At 42.5% G+C, this 12125-nt stretch overlaps 1 protein-coding gene across 25 annotated transcripts in view; it reads left to right on the top strand.

Annotated features, from left to right (window-relative positions):
• Positions 1-12125, top strand: part of LOC104142857 (H(+)/Cl(-) exchange transporter 5) — a 62270-nt gene that overhangs the window by 27703 nt on the left and 22442 nt on the right. For 17 of the 25 annotated variants that reach the window (XR_011143552.1, XM_068957400.1, XM_068957398.1 and 14 more), the window contains one exon: positions 2752-2901. Coding sequence is in view for 19 of the 25 variants with exons in the window: in XM_068957400.1 (XP_068813501.1) it covers positions 2752-2901 (150 nt within the window). In the remaining 6 variants the exon portion in view is untranslated. Of the gene's footprint in view, positions 1-2751; positions 2902-8788; positions 8849-9100; positions 9228-9247; positions 12119-12125 lie in introns of those variants that run through there. The other 8 variants (XM_068957418.1, XM_009673044.2, XM_009673041.2 and 5 more) reach the window with 6 other exon arrangements.

Below are 12125 nucleotides of genomic sequence, written 5' to 3'. Positions count from 1 at the left end.
TTGCCCTGTATATACACATACAGTCTTACTGGAAAACATCTATTGACCCATGTCATGCTTTAAATGAGGCCTGCGAGACACAAACACACAGTTCCTTTAGTTTTCCTGCATGACATGTGCTAGGGTGAAATGCAAAACTCTTTAAACAGCCACTCCTGCATGCCAGGCTGAGAACTGGAGTGAGTTTTGCTTTGTCAAAATAGGCTGTCTGAGGCAGAGCACAGCACCTGAAGTTTGATTTGATTTAATTCTTGTTTCTTCTGTCCGTAGTTTTTTGTGTGCCCTAATTTAAAGGCTGAAACCCAGACTGTCTTTGTGCTCTCATGATGTGTTAAAAGCATTGTTTCTGAGGGAGGCAGAACCCAGCAGCTCATGTGCCTTCCTGAACGTGGAGTTCAGATCAGCAAGTGCTCAGCACTTTTTTTTGCCTTGCTGTCCTGCAGGAGTTTAATGAGTAAACAGGGTTTTAAAAGTTAAGCAACATTGTGTTCCAAAGAATAATTCTCAGTAAAGAACTCAGTGTGTCACTTTGTACAGTGCCAAGATTTTTTTTGTGTGGTGTGGGTTTTTCTTTCCTTTTTTTTTTCTTTGTAATAGGAAGTGCTTTCTGCAGACTGTAATTCCTACTGTTTGCAAATGCTGTGTTTCGTTTTTTTTTTTTCCCCCATCTCCTCCTCTTCCTGAAATAAGGCTGAACTGCATATCTGGTTCCTCTATAATTCTCTTGGAAAATGTGTATGTTTGCAAGAGAGGAAAGAAAATGGCCCATCATCTCGTTAAGGTGAAAAGAATCCCATTTTAAGGTTGCAAGAGCTAGGTTTGAAGTTGCGACCCAAATTTTTTTAATTTAGGTTGTTGTTAACGTGTTTGGATCTTTTGTGCTGTCTTAGTTTCCCTGTCCTTCCAGAGAAGAGAAGAAGAGATGGGTTCTATATCTTGATCTGGTGTGGGCAGCTCTGTGAGATGGCAGCAGATTAAGGGCAATTAATTCAGACTAATTAAGGTTTTTAATAAAGTTCAGTAGCAAGCTTTCATGAGCAGACTGCATTTTGAAGCATCAGGTTCAGGTAGTAAAGAGTCATGATTCACTGAAGTTCTTATAATTTGCCTACACCCCACAAAGGGACAGAGGGGTCTATGAAGTCAGGTGAACTCAGCAGGTCTGGAGAGTGCAACATCACCATTTTCGGTGTGCGAGTTTCACACCTCCATTATGGATTTTTTTGTGACACTAACAATAAGTACAAGCCCGTTGTAGGAGGTAAAATAGTCAGAAAAGTTTTTTGCAGACCTATTGAGAACACAGGGAGAGTTTATTCAGAAAATACGTGAGTGTCATTTGCTTTATCTAACTTAGGGTTAACCCGAGTCATTTTCCTGCCTGTTGCTAATGAGTGCATTTGCGATTGTCTTGTAGTGATCAGCAAATATAAATTGGTTCTGAGTCTCTGTGGCAAATACCAAGATAGATGTTTGGAGAAAAGGGAAATACCTGGAGAAGCTATTTAGTCCAAGAACTTAGAAATAGATTTCTGTAGAAGACGACATTGTGAGGTGTTCAGGCCACTTCTGTGTTCAAGAACATATTTGCAGACATTAGTGTTAACTTGTATGTTATAATCAGACTTCGGACTTTGTATCACAAATTTCAAAATGATCACTGATGCCTCCCTTGGAGCTTTGATTTGGAGGAATGAAGGCTCCAAAGGTAGTGGCCAGTGACATGGCACAGTACACGTAAGCTATGGTCACCTGAAATGTTGGTTGTGGGTTTGTTTGGGAGTTTTTCGCTTGCTATATGTCAGCCTTATTGCTTTGATTAAACTTGTCTCCTGTGGCAGTGGCTCACTTTGATTCAAAATCCATTTTAGGCCTATTTCAAGTACTACTATTTTCAGTCCAACTGGATGTCACAGTAAGGGATTTATAATCCTGTTAGCTATAAGATTAGGAGCTCAAATCCTGCAAAGCCTGGGTCGTATGCTTCTGGGTTGCACTGCTTTAGGAGATATTTACCTTCCTAGCTATGCAGTCCACAGAGTCTTGTTGCAGGAGAGGGCTGCGTGTTGAGAGCCCTTTCCAGCCTTGTGTGCTGCCATCTTTCAAAGTTAAGAGATTTACTGTGCTTGCACAGGCTGGCTGGATGCACGTATGGTTCTATGAAGTATCAGGCTCACAGCACAGTGTTTGCTGTGTACTTTGCTACCGTGCACATGCAAACTGGAAAGCCCCTGGCTGCTCCTGAGCTGCTCCTGAGAGAGGTGGTGGCCTTCACATCTGCAGGCCAAAGGTTGAGGACCCCTTTTCCAGAGGGCAGTGGACTTGATAAAGGGTACATGTGTATGATCCCTTTTTTTGGAAGGGTTCCTCTCTGTGAGGCTTGGCACAGACATACAAAAATTCCTAAACCTGTTATTTTTTTTTAAGAACATGGGTATAGTAATACTATTATGTTTATGTGTCTTTCCAAGTAAGTTTAAATGCCATATTGTGACTTGATGTTTGTTGCATGTGGCAATATGAAATGCATTGCAAGAACTCAGCTTGGAATTGTGAACACCCAGTTTCGTCCTGAGCAGTTACTTGTTCTAGCTGAAACTTGAGGTTGGCAGTGCTGCGTTTCCCCTTCAAATGGGAGAGGCAGTACTGCCTCCTGTTAAGCTAGGACAAAATGTCAAGTAGGTATCAGTCCACTCAGTTTAGAAGATGAGTCTTTATGCTTGTGCTCTGAAATATTTCCATTTGCTCCAGGTTTGGATGTTCTAGCCATGGATCAGAAAGGTTATCGGCGAGGGAGTTACCAAAGCAGCACTAGTGATGAAGATATGGTAGAAATAGCAGGAGCATCTCTGGACTTCTCCATGGCAGATGATGACCCTCCACTTGACCGAGAGATGGGAGGTAATACGTCTCTCCATTTTCTGTTTTTCTTCGTAATAGCTTTCAGTAGCATTTTATGTTAATACTTTCTTTACGGTTCTCACCGCTGGCCTCTGCGTAGGGTGAAAGACTAACATTTCACAGCACCAATATTAACAGTTTGAAGTATTTTGCACTGCATGATGTCCATAAATAGAGTTACGCAGAGCAGGCAACTGCATGCTCTCCTGCCTTATTTGGTCTACAGCATTGCTTTTTAACAGTGGCAGGTGGGAGGTGTGTGTTTGGCACAAAGTAGAAAGTCTCCTTAAAATAAATGGCAATTGCAGCAAGCATGCTAATGACTTCAACATAGTGGGAGGCACTACTTGATTATCTCCAGCTAAGCTCCTTGATCTCAGGCTGTGTGTATCTGATGATCTGTCAAAGAGAAAAACTGCTCTTTTAGTCATCAGTGTTGAAATGTAGCACTTGCCACTTTGTTTTCAAGGCTTCTAGATAGTCCTTTCCAGAAGTTTTAAAAGTAGCTAGTGTAGGGAACAGCTGGCCAGGCAATGTGGGAAGTACCTTTATCATAAGTCTGAAAGGCTTATGAAGGCAGCACTCAGTGATTGCTTGATTTGTGTGACATGAGCAGATTCCTGCTTCCCTTTCCCTTCTTCCTTTTCTACAACTGTAAAGGTTATCCCAGGCCTTAATGATGCAGAGAGAATCTTGAAAATATTTTAAAAAAAGTTAAAAGGGTTTGATCTTGAGCTTGCATGAAGGGGCATCCTGAAACACATGGCTGCCCCTGCCACCCCGCTTGCCTGTCAAAAAAGGTCCTGTTGATATTTACTCCTATCTGAGCCTGAATTTGTGAAATTAACTGAGAGAGATCAATCTGAATTGTTTTGCTGAGCTTTGGTACTAAATAAGCAAGGTCTGCCTGGTCTCATCCTCCATGAGTTATAACAAGTTAGTTTAAAAATATTTGATTTTGGTGAGCAGACTGCAAGTCTTCATGACTTCCCCTAAACCTCCCCTTTCTCCTCTCCTCCCACCCCATTTACTCTAGGGCAAAAAGTAACAAGAAATCCTTCTATTTTGCTTCTTGCCTATATGATCTGCCGTGACATAGTGCAAAAGAAAATGGTCTTCCTCAAATGCTTGTCACCTGTCACTAGCTGAAACTATCAGCCCTTTTTGTTGGAGCTCCTGGAAGGAGCACGCAGTTGTTTTCTGCTCAGCTGATTCCCTCTCACCACTTCAATCATGCTGGTGTAGAAAGAATCTTCATATTTTTGTAGTGGTTGCATTAGCTCTAAGTGATGAGTGCCAGTTTGTGGTCATAAATTTATAGCCATTTGTAAAGTGAACACATCTAAAGATTTATTTCTTGGATGTGTCATTTCCTGGGTTATTTCTGAAACCATCTAAAGTGAAGAACAGTAGTTAGCACTTAACAGGTTGGGTATATTACAGATATTATGTGCTATACTCATTTTAACCTGGCCCAGTGATAGAAAGGACTTTTGGAAACACATGTCTGGGAATCAACTTCAAACCTCTCACATATGACTTGAAATCATAACTTGTGACTGAATTTTCTTCTGGAGATCTATTAATTACTAGTATGTGCAGAATTATATACACAGAAGTCATCACATTATGCATGTTGTTGATGGAATTGTAAATGCATGTTCTCTTACCTGCTCTTTAGCACTGCTGTTTCCATAGCCATTTGGATTTCAGCTGTCTGAGATCTTTATCAGTTTATTTATACTTAATAAACTAGCTTTATTTTTTTCCAATCGGCATAAGTCAGAAAAAAGAACATAAATGAAGATAGCTTAACATTTATGCAGTGGGTTCTGCATCTTGCAGAGTCTTTCTTTGCTCTGAGTAGTTTCTACTGACCATCTCTTTTTTTTTTCCCCCCTCACTTAAAGAAACTGGCTTTTATGCAAACTGAGTAGATGCAAAACCATATGAATTGTCTATTTAGAGGTAATACCTGCAAAAGGTGTTGTTGCTGTGCTTGTCTTTAGTGCTTTGAAGTTAACTAGTTAATACAAAGTAAGGAGAATTGTAAAAGATATTCCTAAATATTCTCAAGCATGCTTCTTTCCACGTTATCCAAAGACTTCCCTGATGCTGATAGGTGCTTTGTTTATGCTCTTAAGATCTTAAAAGCCAATTCTGTGGGACTTTGAGTATGCTTTTTAATGATGTGGGTCTATACAGCTGCCTGTGTTGAAACTAGCAATGTTTGCACTTTTAGTTCTTTGGAAGACTGATTTCTTGCTCAGCTTTCCTAAGGGTGTCTTTCCTCTTGACCAGATATCCTGTCATATGTTGTACTTTAGCAGTGATAGCGTTAATGTGAAATAGGAATCAGTCTGTGCTGACCTTTAGCTACTGATAAACTTAGCTAATTTGGTTAGTTGATACACTTTAGATATCAGAGCATCTTATTTGCAGGGAGGAAGGAGGGTGAGGAGGTAAGCTTACAGATACTTTAGAGGAAGCTGCGTCTGAAAAGGAAGACCTGACTTCTCAATCTTAAAGAAAAATATCTTTTCCACGTATCTAAAAAGAGTTGGTCAGTCAGTGTTGGAATCTCCTCATCTGCAGGATATAACTGTGTTTAATATTTAGAGAGAAAGAGCTAAATTCTTTCTGTAACTTCTTGTAATGAAATTCTTATCATACAGAATTTAGAAGCAGTGGCAGATTACTTAATCAGAGTTTATGCAAATATTTTGCTGCTTGCCTGAAAGTACTCAGTTGTTTCCTTCCTTATTGAAATAAGTTTTCCCCATCTCTGTTCAGTGTGTTTGAAGGCCTGTGGCCACTTGTGCGAGAAAAGGTTAGTGATGTGAATTTCTCCCAGTGAAACAGATGTCACTATAACATAGCTGTCTCTGGGGCTGAGATCACAGAATCGTTTAGGTTGGAAGGGACCTCTGGAGATCATCTAGTCCAACCTCCCTCCTCAAGCAGGGACCTCTAGAGCAGATTGCCCAGGATCACATCCAGACGGGTTTTGAAGACCTCCAGCGAAGGAGACTCCACTACCTCTCTGGGCAACCTGTTCCAATGCTCAGTCACCCTCACAGTGAAGAAGTTTTTTCTCAGGTTCAGATGGAACTTCCTGTGGTTCAGTTTCTGCCCATTGCCTCTTGTCCTGTTGCTGGGCACCACGGAGAAGAGGCTGGCTTCATCCTCTTGACACTCCCCCTTCAGATACTTGTACACGTTGATGAGATCGCCTCTCAATCTTCTCTTCTCCAGGCTGAACAGGCCCAGCTCTTGCAGTCTTTCTTCATAGGAGAGGTGCTCCAGCCCTCTAATCACCTTGGTAGCCCTCCGCTGGACTCTCTCCAGGAGTGCCATGTCTCTCTTGTAGTGGGGAGCCCAGAACTGGACACAGTCCTCCAGGGGAGGCCTCACCAGGGCTGAGGAGAGGGGCAGGATCACCTCCCTCCACCTGCTGGCAACACTCTGCCTCATGCACCCCAGCATACCATGGGCCTTCTTGGCCACAAGGGCACACTGCTGGCTCATGGTTAACTTGTTGTCCACCAGCACTCCCAGGTCCTTCTCGGCAGAGCTACTTTCCAGCAGGTCAACCCCCAGCCTGTCCTGGTGCCTGGGATTATTCCTGCCTAGGTGCAGGACCTTGCACTTGCCTTTGTTGAACTTCAGGAGGTTCCTCTCCGCCCAGCTCTCCAGCCTGTCCAGGTGCCTCTGAATGGCAGCACAGTCTTCTGGTGTGTTAGCCTCTCCCCCCAGTTTAGTCTCATCAGCAAACTTGCTGAGGGTGCACTCTGTCCCTTCCTCCAGGTCATTGATGAATATATTGAACAAGACTGGACCCAGGACTGACCCCCTGGGGGGACACCACTAGCCACAGGCCTCCAACTTGACTCTGCGATATCTGCCCACCAAAATGTGTGGCTTGAAATAAAGGTGGTGTTGGCATTTCAAGAGATCACTAGTCTAGCTACTAAATAGCATAAGGTATTTGTCTGTTCCCTTTGACTTCAGTAAACTTCATTATTGAGAAAAGCAAACACAACCTCAGATTTTTTTTTCCTCTTCCTAGAATGATCTGAGGTCTTATGGGTAGAAAAAGCTCTCTCTGTTGATGGTAATCATAAATCTTGGGGACTTTTTGACACAGAAGGAAAAGAGGAAATTTAAGAGAGGGAAATAGTTGCCTGCCTAAATATTTGTTTCAGTTCACTTTACCAACTTCCCCTGCTGAAATCAGGAAATGTTTGTTTCGGAATGCTGACAAATATTTGGGCTCCAGGTGTATAATCTGTCCTCTACAGATGCAATGGTGGCATGTGCTTTAATGGAGCTTGAGACTTAATAATTGAAATTCTCTTGTGGTGGAAATTCCTGCGAGCTTTTCTTTGGAGCCGGTGCTTCTGACATAATACTTGCTGGCTGCATTTTTTTTTTAATAAAAACTTTTTGGTGGTGCTATTTGAAGCCACAAGCAAGCTGTCTTTTACCTTCTTTTCCAAGACTGTCAGTTGTCAGTGTCTTAGAAAGTCTCCTTCTGCAAATTAGTTGTGGCAGCTCAAGTTCACAGAATCACAGAATGGTTGAGGTTGGAAGGGACCTCTGGAGATCATCAAGTCCAACCCCCCTGCTCAAGCAAGGTCATCTAGAGCATGTTGCCAAGGATTGTGTCCAGATGGCTTTTGAATATCTCCAAAGATGGAGACTCCACAACCTCTCTGGGCAGCCTGTTCTAGTGCTCAGTTACCTTGCAAATGACCGCAACTGGAGCTTGTAGATCCTGTCAGGTGGCTTGAGGGAGAAGCATCACATGTTTCTTGATAGATTTGTAAATCGGGATTGCATTTCACAGCTCATGCTTTTTCCGCACTTGCCTTAAAGAGCCTTGGCTAATGAGCGACAGGATTTTCTCTCTAGGCTAGGTCCCAGATGGAAATGGTCAGCCTTGCACACTGCCCTGGAGCACAGAATGCTTATATTGAGAAATATCTTCACATGGGAGCTATACTGAATATGAGATTTTTTTCCAAATTGAAATTTGCATGAAGGCAACAACATCTTAAAGAGCTTGATACAAATTGTTGATATTCCAAGTGCTTCAGGCTTGTTTCAGTTGTAATTTTACGAAGGGACTCAGTCCACTCAGTCTGAGTAGCAGTTTCTATCACTCTTATCTTTTCTGTTTTGGACTTCAGCATTTGAGCAATAAAAGGAATCAGATAAGACTTTTCTTGTTTTTATGTGCTGTTAAGTTGTGCTTGAGAATCAAACTTGACTTTTTTCCCCCCCCTGGTGTTGCTGATACTAAAGTGATAGTGTTTCTCATGCCATGTGGCAAGTGAATCTTAGCTCTGGTTTGGATTTGTTGCTAGCTCCTCATAAGCTGTGCTAAACTGGCAGGTGGCATTTATCTGTTGAAAGCCACAGGCTGCTTTCTGGTACTCCATTAGTCTTACCTCATTAGGCATTCCTAGGAATTTAGGGGAAAGTGCAGATTTTAATCTTGGTCGAAGGATTGGAGGGGGCAGCATGATCTCTTTCAGGCCATGGTCATGCTCTCCAGAAGCTGTTCCATCTTATCAGCAGCACCTACTCTGCTCCTCAGTAAAGGTGACCAGAAATACATGTGATACTCAAGGTGCATTTGTACAGCAGCAAAATGTTTTCTGCTTCTGAGTTGTAGGGATTCAGAAAAAAACTATTTCTTTGTTGGCTGTTCTTGAGTATTGAGCAGTTATTTGCAGATAATTATCCACAGACACTCAGATTTTTCTTTTAACTCAGACATGCTGGCTTAGAGCATCTCATTGTTTACAGTTATCTTTATTTCCTGTGTGCCTTGCTTTATTTGTCAATGTTGAGTCTTTTCTGCTCTTATGTAGTGCAGTTGATATGAAGTCCTTCAAAGGCAGTTGAAGAGATACTGGTTACCCATCACAAGTTACTAATGGTAAGCTTACGCACCAACTTTTTCCATATGTTGAATAGCCCAGTACAAGTAGAAACCGTGAAATTTCACTAGTGCCTTCTTTCTGTTTGGAAAAAAGAATGAATTTCTGCCTGTTCCTAGTCTGTTGGAGAATTTTCCCTGTTACCCCAAGAGCTTAGTTTCTTTAAGATTCACTAAAGGAGATTTTCTTGAACAGTTCATGGATGCCCAAATATGCTGTCAGTCAATTATTATATCTGCAGTCCTGCTGATTTTTTTCAAAGAGCTGTAAGACTTGTGAGGCCTGTTTCCTTTCACAAAAGTTATGTTGACGCTATCCTCTGCTATCAAATGATTTGTCTCCTGGATGAAGTATTGCTTCGGTCAAGTTGTTATGAAGGTAAGTTGCACTGATTTCTAGTTCCTTAACATCCCTTTTCAAAACTATTAAAGGTATAAATGATTTCCTCTAAACAGGCAAAAGTAGTTCTGGTTTGGTTTATAAGTTGGGCAGTGATGCCAGCTTATTCTGTGCTTTGCTTTGGTAGCTGTTTCTGAGTTCATGGCAGCAGTGAGGCAGGCGCACTGGACTTGAGGAGGAACAAGGAGATGTGATGCTCGGGCATCGAAGTAGTCTCTGTATATACTTTACACTCTAAGGGATGGAAGTAGGATTGTACTCTACACTTTCAGAAGAAGGCTTTAAAATGTATCAAAGACTAGGAGGACTTTTCTTGTTGGATTTAAGAAGTTTTTCTTTCTTTGAGCTCTAAGAGCAAGAATTAAGAATTGCAATAGCAAGAAAATAATGTCCCAAGAGCGGCAGGATTAACAAAGCTTAGTTTCATATAGATTTGTGTTTTGTATCCACTAACCTTGTCCTCATCTCTGCTCTCCAGACGCTCTTGCTCTCTGTCATGTTACTGTTTGATTGGGAAAATGAAGGCAGGTCATGTAGCTAGTTGCAACATTGTGGTAGGCCAGCTGGCTGTTGCTGGTTGGAATGGTTAAGTGCCTTTTCTTGGTATGCTAACCTGGACATCTCTGCATAAGCCATTGTATAGAGGATTTCACCATACTTTATTTTTTGAGATTGCTGCTCTTCTGACAAATTTGACTAGTTGACCAATGCGTTAGAAATGCTAAAGGGCTAGCCACTGAGAACAATCACAGGAGCATCATTTCCTTGAAAATGAAAATATAACAGCACGTTGGGAAGTGTCTTCAGCCGAGAAAGGATCTGTGAGAGAAGGGGGAAATGTCAGTAACTTGCGAGAAAGCTAGGACAGATTATGTAGCTTTGAATCCTTCTTTTACTTTGATCCCCACCAAAGATGTAAAGCCATGAATGTTCTCAGGCCAGTGCTTCACCTAACAATATGTCTGAGCAGAGCAAAGTCCTCTTTCAGCAACCCAAAAAATAATGGGGCATTTGTACAGTCTTGCTGTTGTTTGTACGTTGGAGTCTCTAAAGATGGTCAGAGCTAGGTTATCACCACAGATTCTAGGAGTCTTCATGCTGCTGCCAAGATAATCATTGCTATTTGAAGGTCTGTGTGTCTGTGTCTGAGCGAGCAAGCAAGCGTGTCAGATTGAGGTGGGGCCAACCTTCTTCCAGAATTCCTTTTCTCCCAAAGCTGTTTCAGTGGCACTGCGCTTGCCCAGAATGTCCAGGTTGTACTAGTGTCCTGACATGCACTCTTTGCTGATGGTTTAAGCTAATATATAGGTCTGTAAGGAGAGGAGCAGCTGGGCACACGACGGACGCGTTCCGGTCTGCCAACTCTGCTACGGGAATTATAACCTTGAGCAGAGAGGTAGGGAAGACATCTAGCAGAGGTGATATTGTTGGCCCTCTGCAGCTGGATTTGTTAGATTGAGCCCTAAGTCCAGATGTTGCCTTCGATGGCACATGGCAACCGGGCCAAATGGCAATGATTTTTGTCACCTTGGCATTTTTCTTCAATTGCCTTCCTCCTTGTCTCAAAAAAAAAAAAAAAAAAAAAAAAAAAAAGCAAGCCTCTAACCAGCATGATATTGCACAAGACCAAAGTCAACATTTGCAAGGGTGTAGTGTTTCAGACTTGTAAGGCAAGGTTTAAATGACAAGCTATCACTAGCAGATTGGAGCCAGAAAAACTTAATCACCAGCCCCTTTTAGCTCTTATGTATGTTGAATGGCAAGATAAACGGTGCTAATGAGGCCCTGCAAGGGGGCTGCAAAAAGCATGCTGAAGTCTTGCTTATAAAAAGAGGACAAAAGTTAAACTCAGTATCTGCCTGTTGGAAGACAGCAAGTAAAGAGCACTGGCCACCAGCATCTTTTAGCAAACAAAATGGTAGTTAAGTGGGAATATAGAGGTTTTTCCAGTATGTCTGTGACTGACCCATCATCTCAGGAGAACGCCATTGATAAATGTGCCAGTTTTCCTGCACTGAAGTTAGATTTGGTCCAGAAGCTCTGAAAACATTTGGGTCCAGGAGAGCAAGGTAATGTTCTAGGCTAGCCTGCCAGGAACATCACAGCTCTCTGCTCTCCTGATATGCAGAGAGCTCTGTAAAGAGTTCTCATGTATGAGTGTCAGGGCTTGTGAAATAGGGCATCCCTCCACAAATAGATTGTGGGGGAGGGTGTTAACCAACAGAGTTTTGTCAGATCTTTGTAAATTGGACAGTTGGGGTAAAGAGGGTCTGGAACCCCTGGTCCTGAGTGCACGGCTTTAACCCATTTGACTCTTAGTACTTCTGAGAGCATTAGTAGTAAGCCATTCTCTATCTTGGAGCCTTTGAGCAGTTAATGTCACCTATCTGATGCTGCATCTGTGCAGCACAGCAAACAGGCAGATTTTAGACCTGGGGAATGTATTTGGCCAGACAAACTGTCCTAAATGCTGAGAAGCTGCTCTTGCAGCTTTGGGGTAAGGCCTCTCTTTTCTTTCTGTATGTCAGGAGTCAAAATCCCTGGATATAACCAGCTTCCTCTGTCCTTTTTTGCCTGCTTGTGTTAAGGAAGAAGGCTCCTGTGGCGTGAACCTCTCCCTGTACTGCTCAAATCCTGCCCCTTCCAGGGAGGTGTAAGGGTTGGCTCATGTGACTGTCGTTGCTGACGACATGCTCAGAGTGCAGGGAGAGCCCAGCACTGCTGTGGGTTTGTCTTCAGCCGAATGCAAAGGAAGAAAGATGCAGCAAGCACTGCTGTTGAAGAAATAGCAGCTATTTTCCTGTGAGCTGCATAGCCATGAGGTGGACTTGACAAGGCCTTTCTGCAGAGAAAGGAATGTCTAAGTGAGGGTAAGAA

Source organism: Struthio camelus, chromosome 11, assembly GCF_040807025.1.
Source record: "Struthio camelus isolate bStrCam1 chromosome 11, bStrCam1.hap1, whole genome shotgun sequence".
NCBI classification, from domain to species: Eukaryota; Metazoa; Chordata; class Aves; order Struthioniformes; family Struthionidae; genus Struthio; species Struthio camelus.
This window is presented reverse-complemented; position numbering and strand designations above follow the sequence as displayed.